This window comes from Diorhabda sublineata, chromosome 11, assembly GCF_026230105.1.
Source record: "Diorhabda sublineata isolate icDioSubl1.1 chromosome 11, icDioSubl1.1, whole genome shotgun sequence".
Classification (NCBI taxonomy): domain Eukaryota; kingdom Metazoa; phylum Arthropoda; class Insecta; order Coleoptera; family Chrysomelidae; genus Diorhabda; species Diorhabda sublineata.
Window position 1 is genome coordinate 6,878,246 of NC_079484.1, and position 21,384 is coordinate 6,899,629.

Here is a 21,384-nt window from a genome sequence, read left to right on the forward strand (position 1 = left end):
CAATCCCGTTGAAGGCTGTTTCTGTGTCTGTTCCACTTTAATTTAATTTAATTAGGCAGGTATGCTAAAAGTTCACTTACCTTCTTTTCTCAAAGGTCACATACCTTCTTGAAATATATTTTATCATGTTCTGAATATCTTTTTGTCTATTTACACCTTGAGTAATAACTTCATGAAAGCGAAGGGTCAATATTTAACTTGGTGTCAACGTTAGGAACTGCAAATGTCAACATATGGAGTTTTCGCAAACAAATGTGTCAACATTGCGTGCAAAAATCGAAAAAATTCGTTTGTGTTAATAAAAAAAAACTATTTTGGTACGTCCAATACTTGCAAACTGTTCATAAGGAGCTCAGAATTAATAATACGAGGTCTGGTTATTAAATAACGAGACTGGTTACAAAAAAGTGTTTTATTATAAAAATTATTCTACATTCTAAGGCTCCTCTTCAATATACTTCCCTTCCCTCGCCACACACCTTTCCATACGTTTTTTCCATTGATCGAAGCATTGCTTGAAGTCTTCTTTGGTAAGTACCTTTAGCAGCTCTGCCGTTTTTTGCTTGACCGCTTTCATCAACACAAATCGGGTCCTTTTCAAAGCAGATATTCTTCTAAACTTTCAAGGAAATCTGAGCAGACCTGTTGACGCAAGAGCTTTTCGTCAGGAGTCATCCTGATGCTCATTCGCCGATCTGCACGCACAATTTGGTTAATTTTGGTCACTGTTTCCGGAATTGAAACAGTCACAGGGCGATCTGGGCGCTGGTCATCTTCAATGCTCTCTCAGTACTCACTAAAGCGTTTCAACCACTCAAAAATACGCGCACGAGATAGAGAATTGTCTCCATATACCTCTTGGTATATCACTCAGTCGGAGTTTTTTTCAATTTAACAAGAAATTTGAGATTGATACGTTGATTTATCACACAAGGTTTTCGGTAGGAGAAAAAAACACGTTCTTTTCAAACCGTTACTGCACAAATACTATAATAGTGACGGAAACGTGTTTTGGGACGTTTATGGACAAGATATTTAGATACCCAACGCACTACTCATTTTTTACCCCACCCGTCATTGGCGCCCGCAGTCTCGTTATTTAATAACCAGACCTCGTAACTACCTAAAAGTTTTATTCTCTTGAACACTTTTGTAGAAGGCGGAATTGAATGATTTGTCTTCCTTATAGCGTCAACAATTGGTGCTTTTTCCTTATTATTTCAATGTAACTTAGTTTTATTTTGTGTTTATATTGTAAACATTTAGATTAATTGAATTGGTGCGTTAATTTCGTCCAGGAGTTTATTATTTAAATTGGATTAAATGTAAGTCAAGATGATTGGTGTTCGAAAGGATATCATTGAATAAAACACAAAATAGTAAAAATGATTTTTTTTTTAATTAATATGGACAACATCATATATACCACCCATGAACTTTTACCTCACAGATGCGAAGCTATGTACACTGATATACAACGAGATATACATATACCAACTAATGTTAAATATAAATTAAAAACGTAATATACAACGAATTTTATGTACAGGTTCAGTTCAAAATATACAGTGAGGTCAATAGTTTTGACCGAGATCACAATACAACACGCATCACGAAGGCGTTTATTTTTTATAAATAAATAATGTTAACAAAACAATCATAATCTATTGATTGTAGCTCAATAAAGTGACGATTTTTTTATGTTATCAATCAATATATCTTGATTTGATATGTATGTTTTTCTAGTACATAAAAAGTTTGATTATTTGCAAAAATTATTTCGTTATCAAAATATTAACATTAATAACTCGGTAAATAATAATTTCTGTTTTTCATAATAAAGAATTTAAATCGATTTCTAAAAAAGGCACATTCTATTTTAAAATTCCAGTACTATTTTGTTATTGTGTTCAAATAAAAAGTTCTGCGTATTTTAAACTCTGAAACACTATCATCAGACATAATTTTTTTTAAATAGTATACGAGGTTTATGTAAAAATATATATTTTTCACATTTTGATGTTTCGCAATATCTAAAACTGTTTATACAAAATTACAACTAAAAATTGTGTTTAAATATTGGAAAAATTATAATTTTTAAGCATCCAAACTCGAAATCCAGCACCCACCATGGTTTTTGAACTTCAAGAGGCAGCGGTAGAAGAATGGGAGATGATTCTCTGATTATACGATTCAGTTGATATCCTTTGAAAAACTCGTTTCGAAATAATCACTATTCGGTTTTTTTTTGGACATAAAATATCGAAAAATTGATATTTTCAATAATTTTTTTCTCATTTCGTTCATTTTTTCGGCGCATTTTATATAAAATTGATAATTGAAAAGTTTTTAAGTTAGATTAGGTTCCCCATGCTTTCTTTTTAACTTTGCGTGAATTTCATAATGATTTAATTAGTTCGTAATTTTATTTTTTTAACAAAAATAATAATACCATTAAAATATGATTATTATTTTTTTTATCAACAAAAAAAGTTTGAAATTTGGGTTGAAATTAAGCTCTAGTCTCATTTTGATCTTAAATGCGTCAAAAAAATTCGATATTATTATTTAATTCAGCTGATATACTTTAAAAATGATCGTTTTTAAAGAATCATCAGAGACTTTTAGCTTTTTTATTTAAATTATCAATTTAACTTATTCGATTTTTATTAGCAAGTGGAGTCCATCCTATTTTTGATCTTAAAAGATCGAAAATTTGATATTTTCAATAATTTATTTTTTCTTTTCGTTCATTTTTTCGGCGCCTTTTAGATAAAATTGAGTCCTAAGTTTCAAAACAGTTTTTTATTTTGGGCAAATAGAATATCCAAAAACCATAAATTACCCGATTTGCTTCCATACAAAAAAATTTTTAGGTTAGGTTTGGTGCCCCTATTTAACGTTTTTTGAATTTCATAATGATAATTTTTTTGTTAACAAAAATAAAAATACCATTAGAATATTATTTTTATTGTTTTATGATTCAGCTGATATCCTTTAAAAAAATCATTTTGAAATACTTATTACAGACTGTTGGCTTTTTTAATTAAATTATCAATTTAACTTATTCGGATTTTAATTGGGAAATGGAGTCCATCCTATTTTTGATCATAAAAAATTGATATTTTCAATAATTTTTTTTCATTTAGTTCATTTTTCCGGCGCATTTTAGATAAAAGTAAATCCTAAGTTTCAAAATAGTTTTTTTTGGCAAATAAAAATCCAAAACCCATAAATTACCCGATTTGTTTCCGAAAACTGTACGTACAAAAACGAGATTTTGAAAAAAAACATTCGATTGTAATAATTTAAACAATTTTTACAAATGATTGAAAAATTTCAGGTTAGGTTAGGTTCCCCATATTTTCTTTTTAACGTTGCGTAAAAAATAATTATTTAATTAGTTCGTAATTTTTAAAAATACCATTAAAATATGATTATTATTTTTTATCAACCAAAAAATTGTTGAAATTTTGGTTCTCAAACTCTGGTCACATTTTAATCTAAAGTGCACCGAAAAATGAACGAAATAAAAAAAATATTGTAAATATTAATTTTTCGATCTTTTATGACCAAAAATGAGGTGAACCCCAGTTGATATTATTCGAAAAAAATTGAACCAAATTGTATTAAAAAAAACGAAATAATAAAGTGGACCAATACTTTGGATATTGAGTTTAGATGTTACTGGGGGGTGCTTTTTTAATGTGGCAGTATTAATAGTAATAATTAGAAAACATACTATTCAGTCTTACATATTAAACCTAACGTGATGCTCACGAAAATCAATACAACGTCTTTCAGTTCTCCTAGCTGACCTATATTTGCAAAAACGGAATTATTCATCGACAAATCTACAAACAATTTAATATCAATATTATGCCCGCATCAAAAAAGTTTTTTCAAGTAAAAAGCAAATATTAGATTAGATAACAGAATAAATAAAAAAAAATATACTTGAAAGAATTTTTTGCGTGACACAAATATTCAACAAAGAAATAAAAACAATACCACAATTTATTGAACTTAGAGCTAATAATGGCTTTTAAATTGATAAACGAACTTATAACAAAAGAACTGAAAATGACTTTATCGTTTCGAATACTGGAATTTCATTTATTAAAAGTTGTGGCACTAAAAATGATTTTTTTTTAATTAATTAATACCTACTTATCACGATCGATATCTTCTGTTATAAGTTTGATTACCATTTTATATTATTCTAAAAACACAGCACAACATTTGCACTTTGCACAATTTTTTCACAGAAAAAATTTATGAATTAATCATCATAAAGACTACATTCCGGCACTAATTGATCACAGGCTCTCGAAGACCAATCTTTGTCTTCTTTCGCTAGCCAGGGGTGATAGAGAATATCTTCTGAAGTGATACGTTCAGATGGTTCCCTTCTAAGTAAAGATCTAATTAAACACCTCGCTCTAGCGGATAAGCATTCCGGAATGACGAAATGACCTCTGGAAATTTTGGCGAATAATGACGCATGCTCAGAATCATTGAAAGGATACCTAAAACAAAAGTAAATCGATGTTAGTTGTATAAGTAAACTAATGATAATGTTTGATACGACATTTATGACTATTGTCTATAATTTTCTTCATTTTATCATAAATTGAAGTAGTTCTAGCTTAGACCGTACAGTTGCCCGAGACAAAACATCTAAAAAGACTAACGTCAAAACGATATTTAACGCTTCTATTTTCCCTTGACTGCGTTTAATGATTCTATGGTTCGAAAATGGTTTTAAAATAATCAATAATTATTTCATTCGATTATTAATTACTAAAAAAAAAAATAAAAAGGATTCTCTTTTGATAATTTAAAAGCAAAAAGAATAGGAATACTTGACAATCGAATCCCTTTTTAAAAAAACGAATCGAAAATCCCCTTTAGTTGACGTTAGTCATAATAGATGTTGTTTTCCACTTTTCTTTTACTGCGAAGGATAAAAGGAGTAGCAGTCCATGTAACTGTATGGTCAAAGAGTTCCACTTACCATCAGTGTATGTTTGGTATCGGAAAATATTCTTTATACAGGAACATTTTATCGTTTAATTAGAAGAAAATTGTTTTTATCGTTCATACAGTTTTTTGTAATATAAATTGAAAATTCGTTTCATATTCAGTTTATTCCTGGCTCCATATTTGTGCTGCCTTCGAGACGAGACAAGAAAAAAGTCTCGTCTAAACGTATATGAGTTAACTGTTAACTTATAAGAAATGAACCAAAACATAAAATCATTATCATATAAAAACTAGCTTTTACCCGCGGCTTCGCTCTCATCGAATCCATTAAATAAGTATCAGAAATCATTATAATAGAAAATAACGAACTCTGTAGTTATATTAGAACCTGAGATATAGATCTTTGAATGTAGAAAAATTGCCAAAAACCTCAAAAATCCATAACTCCACATTGAATGTCCGCGCCTAGCTCCTCTCCAACTCAACCGATTTAAGTGTTCAAAAACTCAAAAGAAAGAGGATGTTTCAGCGAGTGTTCTTAAACCAAAACGAACTCTGTAGCTATATTAGAACCTGAGATATAGATCTTTGAATGTAGAAAAATTGCCAAAAACCTACAAAAATCCATAACTCCACATTGAATGTCCGCGCCTAGCTCCTCTCCAACTCAACCGATTTAAGTGTTCAAAAACTCAAAAGAAAGAGGATGTTTCAGCGAGTGTTCTTAAACCAAAACGAACTCTGTAGCTGTATTAGAACCTGAGATATAGATCTTTGAATGTAGAAAAATTGCCAAAAACCTACAAAAATCCATAACTCCACATTGAATGTCCGCGCCTAGCTCCTCTCCGACTCAACCGATTTAAGTGTTCAAAAACTCAAAAGAAAGAAGGTGTTTCAGCGAGTGTTCTTAAACCAAAACGAACTCTGTAGCTATATTAGAACCTGAGATATTGAGGATAGAACGTATAGAACGTGTGTATGTGAAAAACTCCCATAAGTAATGTACAGGGGGAAATCGCATTTGAGTATAACTTGAGAATGGTGAAAATTAGATGAAATCCGATGGTTATTGGCTGATCTGTGCATCAATACCTTTCATTGAAAAAAAAATTAAGCAAATCGGTTGGGTAGAACACCTGAACGTACTCGGAATGGAAATCATCAATTTTTTCAATACATAAGATGGTATCACAATCAATGTATGTTTTTATTTTCATATGTTTATTTTATCTTTTATTTTGACCTGTGTTGTTTTCGATTTTTCAGATAACTTTCAAAAAATATATATACTCGACCTCTTATTCCTAGGTCCCTAGGTTTATAGTAAAACGGAATGATGCAGGCTGTCGAAAGACTTTGTCAAATCAAGAAATATCCCTATTACTGGTTTATCTTTATCTATGCATTCGTAAATAATGTTTGTTATTAAACGTATTGCATCTTGAGTTGACTTATAATTTATTACGCTTCAACATTCGGGATAATTAGAATAATTAATTGATATTTTTATCGCTATTTTTATCTGCGAAACTTCGAGACTTGGTGAGAATCTCGTGCGAGATTTGAGACGTGTGTGGATGACACTACTCAATATAAATTCAACTTTTTATATTTAATACTATTAAACAAATTGGGCATATTTAATTATTTGCAAAAAAGGGGAACAAGAAACAATTGATAATAATCAGAGACTATCCATTTCAATGGATATCGTGGCGTTAACACGACCAGGTGGAATATCTATAGTGTGGCAATTAAGCATTCTGTTGGAATGCATGATTGTTTGCTGGGGTAGTAGCAAATCAATGATTGATTAAAACCCAAAAGTCGGTAATTAGTAATCCAACAACAAAAAAGAGTTAGAGACCTCGCAAAAAACCTAAAATTCTCAGTAGTTTCAAGAAATCTAAGATAAACTTCATATTTCGGCCAATAAATAATGTATTTTCAAATAAATTTGAAGAAACATAATTGAAACACATATTGAAATAAAATCGCATTTCATTCTAACCGTTTACTTTTTCGCAAAATTATTTTTGAGAATGATTTCCCGCCATATGGAGAGCGACTAAAGAACAGAGATACAATCAAGCAACCCCAACATGTATTAAGGAAATAATCAGCTGATACACCTATTAGACAGTGTCGTCCATAAAAAAAAACAAATTGTGAAAATACCCGCCGTGGGGGTTTGTGAACGATTTTAGACCTTGTTATTTCCAGTTCTGCGAAAGTGCTTTTCGAAGATTTGCTACTGAAAAAAGAGCAAAATTTCCTCTCGAAAACGTGGCTTTTTCGTGCAATGTATTGTTTAGCGTAGACAAACGGTAAATAAAGTATACTGGAAACTTGTGGAAATTAAATATGATTCTGACTAAAGCTCTTTTCATTTAATGAAGTTAACTCCACATAAAGCTTTAAGCTTGTCCTTGTATCGTTTAGTCGACACTGGGTTATCACTTTGCAATCTTAAAAAATATTCAATCATGTTTGATGAATTTGAATGCAACAGTTGAAACTTATGTTCAAAAAACTCCTTTAATTTAAGCATAAAACAGAAATCAATGTCCTAAATTTTGTAAAATCCTTGAAAGCTTTCTTGCAGGCTGACAAAAAAACTGAAAAAATACTCAGCTTCAGCTCTGAAACAAATCTAAAAAGTATCTATGGAGTTTGACTAGTTTCTGACTACCGGAAAACCAAGGAAAACGTTTGTCTAATATATCACCAACAAAAATAATCGTGAAAATAAACATATAAATGGAAAAGTACAAGAAAAATTGTCAGATTAATAATTTCAGATGTCATCGTGATCATTAAAATGATTAACTATATTCTAGGTATTTTATTCATCATAAAATTCGTTGCACATTTTTCGAATCATTATTTTAGCTAATTACCAACGAAATACTATTATATTACACATAGATTAGATAACTAGAAAAACTTTATTTTACTGACGATAATAAGTTGGATTTATCACGCGTGGTATGAATGGACTGAAAATATCCAATGTGGTATACGCCACTGGTAAGACATTGTACAACAAACGAAACAATAAGAAATTATAAAAGAAAGGTTCACCTGTGAGTCAGGGTTACTAATTTTCTACGACATATGGTGCATCCGTTACGCATCAAAGCTTGGGAAATAAAAAATTGAGGTTATGTATCGAAATTTAACGGACGTTTTCCGTAAAGTAGTCTTTACGAACAGGAAATGTAGATTCTCGTAATATTTATCCATGTTCTTCAAGAGGGGTTAAAAACGCAACGTTTCATAGTCCATTAGATTATTTTGCATTTTAAAATAATTTATGTCTGTGTCTAACTGCGATGGATTTTTATTTTATGATGGTATGTAGGAACACTAGGCTGAGCCAAAAAAACGACTATTTCTTTTAACGATACTGTGAAAATATCATTCATCCTCCTACTCTTTCCACACCATTTATATTTGATTCAGCAGTTGTTTACATGCTTGCCTATCCTGTGCAATCTTTTCGGCATGCTACAGTCTCATATTTATTAAGGATTAGGTTTGGTCTACCCATCTACCTGAGCGTTTGCCTTCTAATTGTTTCTGTTGTCACAGGTACTGCAGATACAAGCGATTTATTCTGATTAGCAGCCTTGTACGTGGATCAATTTCTTATAATACATTTCGAAAGCCTCTATTCGGTTTTTATCTGCTTTGTTTAAAGTATATGTTTCCGCTGGGTACGTTGCAATGAGGAAGATAAGAGTATCAACGTTGTTTTCGTGATAGATTTGTCTTTCCATATTTTATTTAACTTGGTAGTCGCTTTCGCATTTCCCAACAAGATAGTTAATATTGTTTACCACTTCGTAGCCTGCAATTTCTGATGTTTGTGGAGAATTGTTGTCTTGTTGTTTTCGTCTTTCATCGGCGTAACGCAGGTTGTTGACCCTTTTGCTGCCAACTGATATTCCGTCTTGCCACTCATCTAGAACTTTTCTCATGACGTATTCGATATAAACGTTAAATAACGTAGGTGAAAGAATGCAACCCTGTCTAACTCCTGCGGTCGTTCTGTAGGTCCCCGAGTAAATCCCGTCGATTCTGAATTTCGCGTGTTTTTCTGTTAATTTTTTTTAACAATACATTGAGAATATCATTCATGTTGATAAAAAAATTACGACTATCGCTTTTTTTTGACAATATTTTTCTAGGAAATTGAATTTCCTAGAAAAATCGTGCCTTAAACATTGGTTAATTTTTTCAATTTAGCGTTTTGGTTTTGGATTTTTGTAACTAACAGAAGTATCAATATTTTTACGGTTGAAAATACTTTAGGAAAATTTAAAACTCTACAAAAAAGCTTTCTTACAATTTTCAATTATTAAATTCACTACTTTCAAAGTTATTCGACGTTGAAGTTGAAGCCTATCTATTTAATAGAACATCTTACATAAAGCTGGGCCCTGTGAAGGCACGAGTCGTGCGCATGAGCTCATCTACACATGCAGGAGATCATGCGCTCTCTGCACAAAGATACACGTGCGCACAAATATAAATTTAGTACTTTAAAAACTAATTATCGCTTTTTTTCGCGTTACACATGATTTTTTCCAGTTGTTTGAAAAATTTATGATTTAAATATTGTGAATGAGCACGTTGTTAAGCTGTTACATTAAAAATGTCAATAAAACACTTTTGTACGGTATAAAGTACAATAATTATTAAATAAACTTAAAAATCACATGAGTAATTTTAATTACATTGGAATATCGAAAATTATTATTAAATAATATTTTTTCAACTTTATTGTATTACCTGTTCAGATTTTACTGAATGAATTAATGATAGAAAAACAATTTTCGTACAACGTTCTGTAACCTAAAAAATACACGAGGACTACTTAGAAAGTAAGAAGTCAGACGAAACGACTTTCTGAATAGTAATAATCCATATTCTAAAAATTGAGAACACCGTTTAAACCAGATGTAAAAAAAGTGATAAAACTTTATAGAGCTCATCCACATTTTATCATAGTTAATAAATCATAGTTATGACTATCGATATTAAAGCCAATCAAACTCCTTGTGACTGACCTTGAACGTCACTAAAAAACTGTAAGGCTTGCCTATGTGTTTGAGCCTCATATTCGTGATTGACGTGACGTGCAGAATTAGCGACATTCCAGTTTGTCTATGACGCCTGTAGCATACAGATGGCATCTAAAATCATCATGTTGAGTTAAATGACGTATTTCGCGACTATTTAAACGAAGCCGTTGATTAGTAAGTGAGACAAAAAACTGCGTACTTCACTTGTCTTATGTCATATGTGTCCACCCGTCTCCGACTAGCTACACTTTTGCCTACACCAAGAATGAGCCCACTGGTGGTTTTGTTGGTCCCAGTCTAGCAGGAGAATCAGCCTCGTCGTTGACCAAGTGACCTGGCATCTAAACGAGTTAGATCTTGCAGCTACCACTTCTCATTTTTTTTACACTCCAGTACAAGCCTAGAGCACACCCGTTGTGGCTTTTATAGCACCTCTGCTATCCGAGCAGATTGAAATTGCCGTGTTTTGTCAATTATGTTAACTTCGTAGTCTTCAAACGTCTAATTTGAATCTCAAGGAATCACCTCGGATAAATTTCACATAAAAAAGTTCCCGCTCTTCGACTAATTGATAAAAATTATGAAAATATTATTTCAAATTTCAAATATACAACAATCGCTAGTCAGGATTTCCTTCTTTAGATATATATAAACACACACGCCTAGCAATACAGCTGATAAAAAGACATCAAACTCACTGGCCCATAACCTTAACTAAAACCATAAAGTAATGCATATACCGTACTTGATATCACAACAGGCCGCTTCATGGTTCGATACATCTTTTAAAATGCCGTACATTACGGATCGCGATTTTTTTTTTAAATTATGTTACGGTCTAACAGACAAACTAGATTGTGTGTATTTAATTGGGCCTTGAACCTCGTAGGTTGCGATAAATATTCAATATGGTTATAAGCAAACTTAAATGGATGAGTTTATTTCCTTGTTGAATAATACGTCTTGTAGATCGCTTATTTTCAATTGATAAGATTATTTAGAATTTCATTTCTAAATTTTCAATGAGAAAAACAATTGTGACGAAAAGTCGCGCGAGACACCTGCCCCAATTAATGTCTTGTTCGAAATTGACGCTGATAAACCCTTAAAAATCTGCACCTGCCCTTTAAAAACCCTTCGCGAGAACTCAGGTATAATTTTTTAATTTTATCAGATATTCCAATAACATGCGTGCGGGTAAAACATCCATTTTAGTAAGAATGTTACTACCACAGGGTTATTTAAGAAAAGGGATACGAGGGTTGCTAGTTAAGTTTCGAGATATAGCAACTGATGTGAATATGTCAAATCTGACATTGCCATCATGAAGTTTGACATTTTTAATGGTAAACGTACCTACTCAGATCTTGTTGTATGACGAGTGCAATTTGAGTTCTTTACAGATACTTGAGACATGTGTCTTGGTCAAAAAATCAAAAAATGGAATTAACATTTTCGTGCGATGATTTTCGACGTAGATTAAACCAACAGCAATATGCCGATCAACTCGCTTCGACTTTTGGTGATGGAGTACCATCTCGAACCTCAATCGTGGTCGTACTCTGCTACAGGAGGAATTTCGTGAAGGTCGTACAAAATCGGTTTCGTATAAGTAAACATCGATGCTGTGCGTAAACTAATATTGCAAGATCGTCATGTGACATGCCGAAAGATTGTTCCACTCGAACAAATTCGGTATTGCATGAAAATTTTTCTGTCAAAAATATTTATTGGCGTTGGATAACACATAATTTGACAATAGAAACTATGAATATGGGATTGAATACAGATGATCATAAATTGAAATGAAAATACAAATGAAATAAATGCAAAGACAGCAAAAAACAACAAATAAGGAAAATAAGATTGTACTATACACACCAAAAAATTCTCAATACAAAATGTCAATATCCGTTGGCTATTAAAAAGAAAAATGAAGCCAAAGTAAATATATTTGAGATAAAAAGAAGATCAGGAATGAAAAGAAAGTAAGATAAATGTAAAAATGAAGATATAAGACCAACAACAAAACAAGAACCAGTAATACGGATAATAAAGCAGTTAAATTTCATTAGCACATTTACAAAATGGAAACAGACATACTTTCACAAGAAACGTGATGGATAAAGCAAGTAATTTCAAGCGAAGAAGAGGTAGATTGAGAAAAAGTGGATAGACCAAATGAGGGAAGTATAAAATAAGAAAGGAAAACTCTAGATCAGTGATTCCCAAAGTAGTCCAGGTGCACCTCCGGGGGTCCACGGTACAGGAGTGTACTTGAATTTCCATAGTAAGATCCGATTTTTTGACGAATTGGTAATATGATGTAAATGTTGCAACTAAAATTAGTAATAAGTATTTTGAAAGTGGTTTGCTAGGGAATTTCTGCTCTAGATGAAATCAGAAGATTAACGGGAGACAGAACCGAATCGGTATCATGGTTCATTTGAAGAGGTAAAGGATAAAACTTTCGTTTTGTTTGTATTAGCTTGTTCAGCATTTAACTGTTGAGGAACTGGTACCGTAGTTCCCAGTCGGATTAAAATAATTGAAAAGTGACAACTCTCAATATTCATGAAAAAATTTTCTCAAATTTTGACAAATTAGTGATTTCTTATCTACTTTTCTGAGATCAGAATATTTTTTACATTCTATAGGTTAATTTGCTCGCGATTGTTAGATAATCTAATGTCTTGGTGAGGCTTACATCAAGTGATGCAACCTCTTGTATTAGGTCTATTGGTCAACTTTATTTCAGTCTTTTCGCGTTTCGTGGCGTTAACGACTCCTCTAGTAGTGGATTTGGGTTGGTTTCTATAGTTTTGGGGTAATTGATGATTCTCTCTTGGATAACTTCTTGTACAGTGGGCACTCCCAGGTCCACTTGAATGGTGTGATTTGTTACATACCAAGGAGCATCTACTAGTTGACGGAGTTAGATTGTATTAGATTTGGAAGCGTAACCCCACAGCTCTATTCCATATGTCCATATAGGCTTCATGATAAACTTGTAGATAAGGACTTTGTTTTCAAGTGGGACTTTGGATTTTCTCCCTATCAACCAATGTAGTTCTCTTCCTTTTGTATCAAGTTGTTTTCTTGTTTTTGTGATGTGTTGTTTCCAGTTAAGTTTTTTGTCTAGTTGGATGAAGTATTTGGCATTTTCTGATATGTAAACGACTCGTATTCTAGTCACAATTAGTATAGTTCAGTTCTTCTGTTAATTTTCAGATATTTTTTTATTCGATTTAATGAAAAAGATGGCAAACCATTCGGAGTTTAATGCGTATTTTCACGTGTTACAAATAACACATTGTACAAATACAAAATTAATATTATTCATCTCAGAGCAAGTGGTACAGAGTAGGTGTCAGGTTAAACATGTGAATATTATTAGTGTTAGTAGGGCAAATGATAAATTATACAGTACGGTAGTTGCCAACTCTCGTTAACTGACAGTTTAACCAATCTTTTAGCGAGTAATGTCGTGATATCGATTAGCGTCTTAATTTGTTATCGTATTTTTTTTCTCCTTCCTCGTGATGGTACCCACAAATAATTAATCAGTTTTTATGATCATCATTCTATAGTTCGAAGTAAAATAGATCGCTAACTTTCAACATTAAAAGAATGGCCGATTAAGAAAGGAAAAGTGACATTCTTCGAATTTATAACTTAATCAATTCATAGGATGATTTAAGTCTAGTTGGAAAAACCAATTTTGTTTCTACTTCTATTCAATTAAGTGACGGTAAATGTACGAGGATGATCTGAAGAGTTTCTCAGCTCAATCTGAAGATGTCAGCACTCAAGTTGGGAAATATATTTGCGCTGAGGGATTCTTACTAAAATTTAAGCCATTTTGAATGCTTAGCTTCATATTGACACTCTTGTAAGTGAGTCGTTAGGAAGATTTTTATGAAAATGGAACAAATTGAGAATAGAACTGTCATGTTTTTGTTTTTGAAAGGCAATACACCCGAAAGAGGAGTTAAACACTACGCTCGGAGACTCTGTACCATTATTTATTATCGTGAAATTTCCTCGGCTGACGACGAGAGTTCATGACGGCCAAAAGCTTCAATATAATCAAAAAAAAGGTTCAAATTGTACTGAATAACCTTCGGGTTAAGGTTAAAAAAATAGAGGTTTATCGGCATAAAAAACGCATTATGTCATATACCGACCAAAGAATTATCATGAGTGAGGTAACCGCAGATTGAGTGACGCGTTTTCTCACTTCAGTGCATTTGAATGAACATTTCCCAGATTTTATTGAGGCGGTCAAGCCAAATGAGACGATTCATAACTATAGATGAAACCTGAATCTAGCACTACATTTCTGGAACAAAGCAACAGTCAAGACAGTGGATTATGACCACATTCCACCAAATCTAGCCACGAATACATTTTATTTTCTATGCAATTGATTGGTTGACCTCCCACCTACTACAGTATGTCAAATGACGTCGATGCGGCAGGTCGACGCACGTTTTGGTTTGGGCATCAGTTGATTCCGATTCGTCGCGGTGTTTTTTAGGAAAAAAAGGGAAAATAGTTAATTTTTCAAGTGTAGAGGAGCTGTTCTATACTATAAACATCTCACTGACTACAAAAACTCTAATAAACGCAAAGATGCGTGGAAAGATATGTCACATGAATTAAAACTAAATAAGTATTAAACACACATAATAATCAACAGCTTCCTTTTATTGATTTATCGTTGATTTTCGACAAATTCAGGGTTACAAATATAATAATTTATATAATATATAATAAGACCGAAAAAGTGATTGCGGCCGTTTTTGCGATAGTCGTGGGATTGTGTTCATCGACATTAAAGTAAAGGGAGAAATTGAGGAAAAAATGACCGCAATTGAAGAAAAAATAACTAGGTGAACGTATCATAATACACTTCAATGTGACCACTAGATCTGCCACCCAGCGACTTCTTCCTATTTCCTCACATTAAAGTTTCATTTGCAGGAGAGAGACGAGGACACTATCTCAAATATAAACGCATATTTTGAAGAAAGAGACGGTGAGTTTGTGTAAAAATAAGTATGATTATGATTAAAAACGTATTATTTCTTTGTTAAGTCGGAAACTTGTCAGAAAACCATCATAAATACGAAACATTCGCATCTGATTGTTGGATCCGATCATCTAATGCAGGGGTCTCCAAACTACGGCTCGCGGGCCATATCCGGCCCGCCAGTTCCATCAATCCGGCCCGCGACAGCTTAAGACTAATGTGTTACTATGTACTATGTATGTACTGTGATAAGTTGAATGGAATAGAATGATAATTACTTTATTTAATTGCAACGTAAAATTTTGATGATGGAGAAAACTCAACTAAAATATCTAAACTTAAGCAAATTTATTAACTAACAAATATGGAATTAATCCCAACTAATGAAACAAAAACAAAAAAACACTAATGAGATTTATGGAATTGTGATTTTTCACCGACTATTGTTTTGACCCTCGGGATGTAACGAAAAAAATTCTCCTGGCCCGAAGGTTTCAAAGTTTGAGGACCCCTGATCTAATGTAATAGAAAGTAATAATTTGAATGAGGAAATGTTAAAACGTGAAGTTCGTATTAGTCGTGACAGGAAACGTTGAAGCTCTTCTCGTGGCCGCAGATTTGTCATATTACGTAACGAAAATGAGCTTGCAATATTGTTTATAAAGAAATTCTATAATCAAAGACAGTAACATGTTCACTTCTTCTTTTTTTTTTCATCGTAATATTATGTTAAAATTTATTCACCGATCATGGTAAGATAAAGAACTTTTGTTGATTTCTGTACCACGCCGTTACACCTGTTACCCTGTCCAGCAACAACCCTGTTTCGATCACATAATGTATACATGTGAAACGAAAGAGTTTCACCTGCCCCACATCTCTTTCATGTCGGTAGCCATAGGGGTATCAAAAAAAAACAAAAGAATAACCCATGCCACGAGCACCAGGCAGGTGTAACTCGATAAGTGCCTTTGCGTACTTGCGATCTTCATTGTGGTTGTAAAGAGAGAAAAATAACCTGTTGAATATTATATAATTGGCAAGTGAGACGACGAGGTTTTTAATATGGCAACGTATTGATATACATCCGATTTTAGTCGCTGATGAGTTGTTTTGGGCATTTATTAAAAGTGCTTTGCACTTTGACCTCAGTTTTACATATAATTCTTGTTAACTTTCCTATGCACAGTTTTGTTTTACGACTGTAATCATTAAAGTGCTCTAAGTTTCGTGATTTTTTGCGTCTACTATATTAAATAAAATAAACAAATCTTTATTGATAAAACTCGTTCCTGCAGTAGAATGTCCAGGATTCTATTTGGATGGAGCCTAAGAATCTATTCGATAATTGCTATTAATAGACTTTAAAGGTATCAATAAAAGTTATACGTGAAGATATCACTTTTTTACATAATTAAAATCTTCCTTGTATTCTTATACGTTTAGAAACAATGATATCTACAAATGGAAATGAAATATTTATGCCAAGTTGTTTGAACTCGGTGATATAACTTTATTGAGATTCTAGGAGCAAATATGACTGCTGCGGTATACAGTAGAAACTCGATTATCCGGCCCTCAGTTATACGGATTCGCGATTATCCGCACTATCAATTGCGACCAATTAAATCATTAAGTAATATTGAGCCACGTTACAAAATATGAGATATCAAAGAGTGGGTCATTTGTGACAGTAATGATTGAGGCTTTCAGATTATGTCGCATGACTAAATCGTAGAAAATATATTGCAGATAAATGAATAGCAGGAAATGGAAGAAGATGAAACAGAAGAAAATCTAGACGCGGAAAATGATGTAGGACCATCTCATGATGAAGCAGCTCTCAAATAGTTTGAAAAACAAATAGAGATTAAAACTGTGAATTTACTACAGCTGAAACGAATTCGTGATATATCAGCGATGAAGAGAAAGAGTAGCTTACGTCAAATGCCAATTACCAAATATTTTAAACCAAATTAAACTTATTATTATTTCTTATTAAAAATACTATTATTTATTAATAAATATTACTATTATTAAACTTATTTTATTTCCCAAAACCCACTTTTCTTCATACATTCGATTATCCGATTCTCTAACGACAACAATTAGTCCGGTTAATCGAGTTTCCACTGTATTTCCAGATAGGATAGATAGGAAACTATTGTCGAGATCAATAAGATCGTCTTCAACCGACTCTAAAAGAATTGGATGAATATATTTGGGTGGGCAGAGCCGTCACTTAATGATGAATATAAGAGGAAAATGTAGGCAAGGATGTTTCACGGAAATATAACTATGAGTTTTAGACATTTTTCTATGTACGTGATTGTTTTTTTTTTCTATAATATTGACTATTTACACTTTTTCTTAGTAATTAATTGAGACGAAATCTCAAAACACTATGACCGTGAACTTATTGGTTGAAAAATGGTTTTCGCTTTTTTAGGAGCACGTTCTTTGTGTGAAATCCATTTTTTAGACTGTTTTTTTATTTCTAGGATATATTGGTGTATCCAATTTTCATATACTATGACATATTGATGAAAAAATTCAATTGGATTATGATTTTTTCTTTATATTTACCCAACAATGTAAGCAGTTTTCTTTATATGAAAAATTATCTCAGAAATAAAGCGACAAAATAATAAACGTGGTGAAAATGTCCTGAAAAATTTCCTCCGTAATTAGAAATGTAAGTCATATCTTGTCTAGTCCTTTCAGGAGTTCTTTATAGTCATCTATATATGGAGTTATGAAAATTCTGATTCCTTCTATTGTTATCAAGCCATTGGGTGAGTAACTCTCCTTCAGGCCCCGAGCGATCCATTTACTACCTGACTTGTTGCCCCAAAAAAACGAGCCAAGAGCTCAAAATGAGGTATTTCAAAAAGTAGAGCGATATCTCTATGATGCTGGATAGCAAATTAACCTCTAAGTCATTTTAAAAACATGTATGAATGCTTTCATATTGTCTTTGTAATATTTTTTCCAGCGTAATTTTTTTATCCATTTTCAACCAATTTTGATAATTGATACATACTTTATTTTTGCATAAAAGTTGTAAAAAATGACAGAAAATCATATTTTTTGTTTGAAATCCAGTAAATCCAATTTTTTTATACCATTTAGGTTCATATAGAAGAGATATATACATAAAACAGTGAAAATTAACCTCATTTGGTTTTAGATGGAAATAGCGGCTTCCATAAAGCACGCAAAATGCTTTAATCTGATTGGGACTTGCAATATGGACTCTCCAATATCTTTTTTAAAAATTTTATAGTATATACTTGAATATATGTATGAAATATTCTGAAAGTTTCAATAGATTATAGTCACTTTTTATATTATGAAAAGATTTCTGAAAATAATTGAGAACCTATTTCCCTCCTTATAGCAACAATACTTTTGGCTAAAATATGTCTAGATTTTACAACAATTGACTAAACGATATTGTGAGTAGAGAAGCTTCACTTTATCAGAAGAATATAGAAAGAAAAATCATGGAACAATGAAAACAAAGTTTGTATATTTCATTCACTATTATTTTATATGGTTCACAAGTGTAAATGATGATTCTATTAACAAGATTTCCTTACCTTCCAACTAACATGGTATAAAGTATCACACCGAGACTCCACATATCCGCAGCTTTCCCGGAATAATGAGCACCAGCTTTTAAAATTTCGGGACTAACATAAGCGGGACATCCGCGTTTGTCATGTAACCAATCGCTATCCGGTTCTTCTAATACAACAGCATCTTCTAAAGATTCTAATTTCAATTCGGTTCTGTAACAAAATCAAACGTAATTAGAAAAAACTTGATATTTTCGAAATCAAGATGCAACAATAATCATGAAATTGTAACATTGAACATTCATGTTCGAATAGATGTTATCTCTTTGTAACAAACTTTTTGGTCTAAATTTTGTCTTACTTTGACCGATCAGATTTATCATTGCAATGATCAGAAATTATAGTGATGCGATCCTTTTTTATTCATACACTATTCAATTACAAAGACTGTCAGGATCAATAATTCTAATTTTATCTAAGCCACAGTTATTAGAAATCAATCAAATTGTCTTCTAACAAGATCATGGTTTTATTGTTTTTACCAGACTCGATTTTGTTCTGCTTTGGACGATCAAATTTAATTTAAACTTTGCACAATTGTCAAATACTGATTATCCTGATTAGATTTTGCAGGATTCATGAGTTTTTATTTGTATCCTTCGCATAACAATAAAAAAGATAGAACTAATCGGGGATTTACGTAAGCGCGCAGTACCAGACCTACAAAATCGAGATGCAACCATCAAAACATCTGTACATATTGAAGACGAGTTTAACATCAAGCTAATAAGCAAAAAATGAAATAATAATAATTAAAAATAGCGAGAAATATGATTTTAGCAATAATTAAATTAAAAAGTGAAAAATAATTCTTGGTTTAAGAATAAAATTACTGATGATAAAAAGCGTGACATGCTTTCTAGACATTTTTAAACTAAATCTGTATTTCGAATTGAAACTAGTAAAAAATTATATCTAGTGACAACGAGTCTTGAATTTTTTGAGCAATTGAATGAGGAAATGAAGAGTGAATCATTTTCAGTAATCAAAAAATCAATCAAACAGTTTCCGCACTGGGAATCTATTAGTATCAAAAAGTTCAAAAATGTCATACAGCTTTCATAACAGTACCATTAATTTTAACATTAGTAATTTTATTCTTATGCCAATAACTAAATTTACTTTTTAGGTTGATTATTGGTTAGTTTTAGTATAGTTAAACTATAATTTATTCCATACTTTATTAGATAAAGTTTAACTAACACAAGTTAATGTTGAACAATTTACAATGAAGTAACTTATACCAAATTTACTTATATAGAAAGTTATCTGATATTTAAACTGCGATTAATTTAACAAAAAAAGATTGTACCGTACATTAAACTATTCGCCAAGAAACTTCTGGACTTGTTCTTTGGATTTCCCAGGCTTGTAACGTAAATAACTTTCCAAAGTATTTGAAAAGTAGTAAACTAATTACGAAGAGAAATAGTAAATTTTATTTATGGTTCACCTTTTTGTTACGTCCTGTATTATAATATGTTATGTAACGTTTTAACATTGCGTTAATATTGTTTGGGCTTTGACTATTACGTTTGAAAAATTTCCATGGTTTAATATTTGATTTTTTTTTTAAATATTGCCAAGGACTTGACCTCACCTCAAAAATTTAAGTATTTGCAATTGGTGTAGTTGACCTGACTTGACCAGACAGACGAAAGATGTTACCTACATTGTTAACCATGTGGTACAGACGCTTTTTTAGTGCCACCTTTCAAATTATGGCTTCTCGAATTAGACGGGACACGATAATTATATTTATCAACCACCAGAAAACAGGTTCTCTGTATTCAACAACGAAATGGATAATCTCGTATCATATTCATGCTACTTCTTTTTTGGCAATTTAACAGTAAATCGGCTAAGAACTTTTCGTAAAATCGTAGTATTCGATATCATGAATATTCAATCTCTATCTCGTAATTGAAATAAAATGAAAAAAAAAAATGTCAATTTAGATTTAGGCCCATTCATATTTTAAATAAAATTAGAGAAAAATGTTCGATAAATATATAAATTCTATTTATAGAAATCAATTATTATTTTATTATATTATTATTTAAAGATATTTCAAAATGGCAGATCCTAATAAACATCAAGAGGACCCAACAAAATGATGATGAGTGTAAATCACATGTTATTACAGGGGACGAAACATTCTTGATCGAACAAGAATAATAATATTGTTTTTTCAATGTTTGAAATTTTCTAAACGGAATCGGTGAGAGCTTATGTCCATTCCTTGTACATACAATTCCGTTAGACAAGTATTAAAAAAAATACATCTTAATTGTTACAGAATAATAACAGCAAAAAACGTATAATACCCATTTGGAGAGTAAAGCATTGTCATTTAAGGTAAAAAAACTGAAGAAGAAACTACAAATTACTTGTTGAAACTTGTATCGACAAGCGCAGACCAAATAGTTATGGTATACGATAACCTCGAAACAGCAAGTTTCACTGTATGAAAAAAAAATTTATTACCTACTATGCTTGATTTATATTTTGGTTTCTGAAATAGATTTTTGTTTCTGTTTGTACTGATTTGGCGAATTCGGGCATTGACCGAAATTTATACCCACAGCCCAATGTGGATTTGTAGTCCGGTCAATTTAGACATAAAAAT

The 21,384-nt window shown here is 31.9% G+C and overlaps 1 protein-coding gene across 1 annotated transcript in view; it reads right to left on the reverse strand.

Moving 5' to 3' along the window:
* Positions 1–1,377: 1,377 nt before the first annotated feature.
* The window catches only part of LOC130450066 (tribbles homolog 2), a 95,624-nt gene continuing 75,617 nt past the window's right edge, over positions 1,378–21,384 (reverse strand). Inside the window, exons 4-5 of the mRNA XM_056788238.1 lie at positions 18,717–18,908; positions 1,378–4,529 (exon numbers count right to left, since the gene is read on the reverse strand). Of these exons, the coding sequence (XP_056644216.1) occupies positions 4,283–4,529; positions 18,717–18,908 (439 nt within the window). The 3' untranslated portion in view covers positions 1,378–4,282. The remainder of the gene's footprint in view (positions 4,530–18,716; positions 18,909–21,384) is intronic.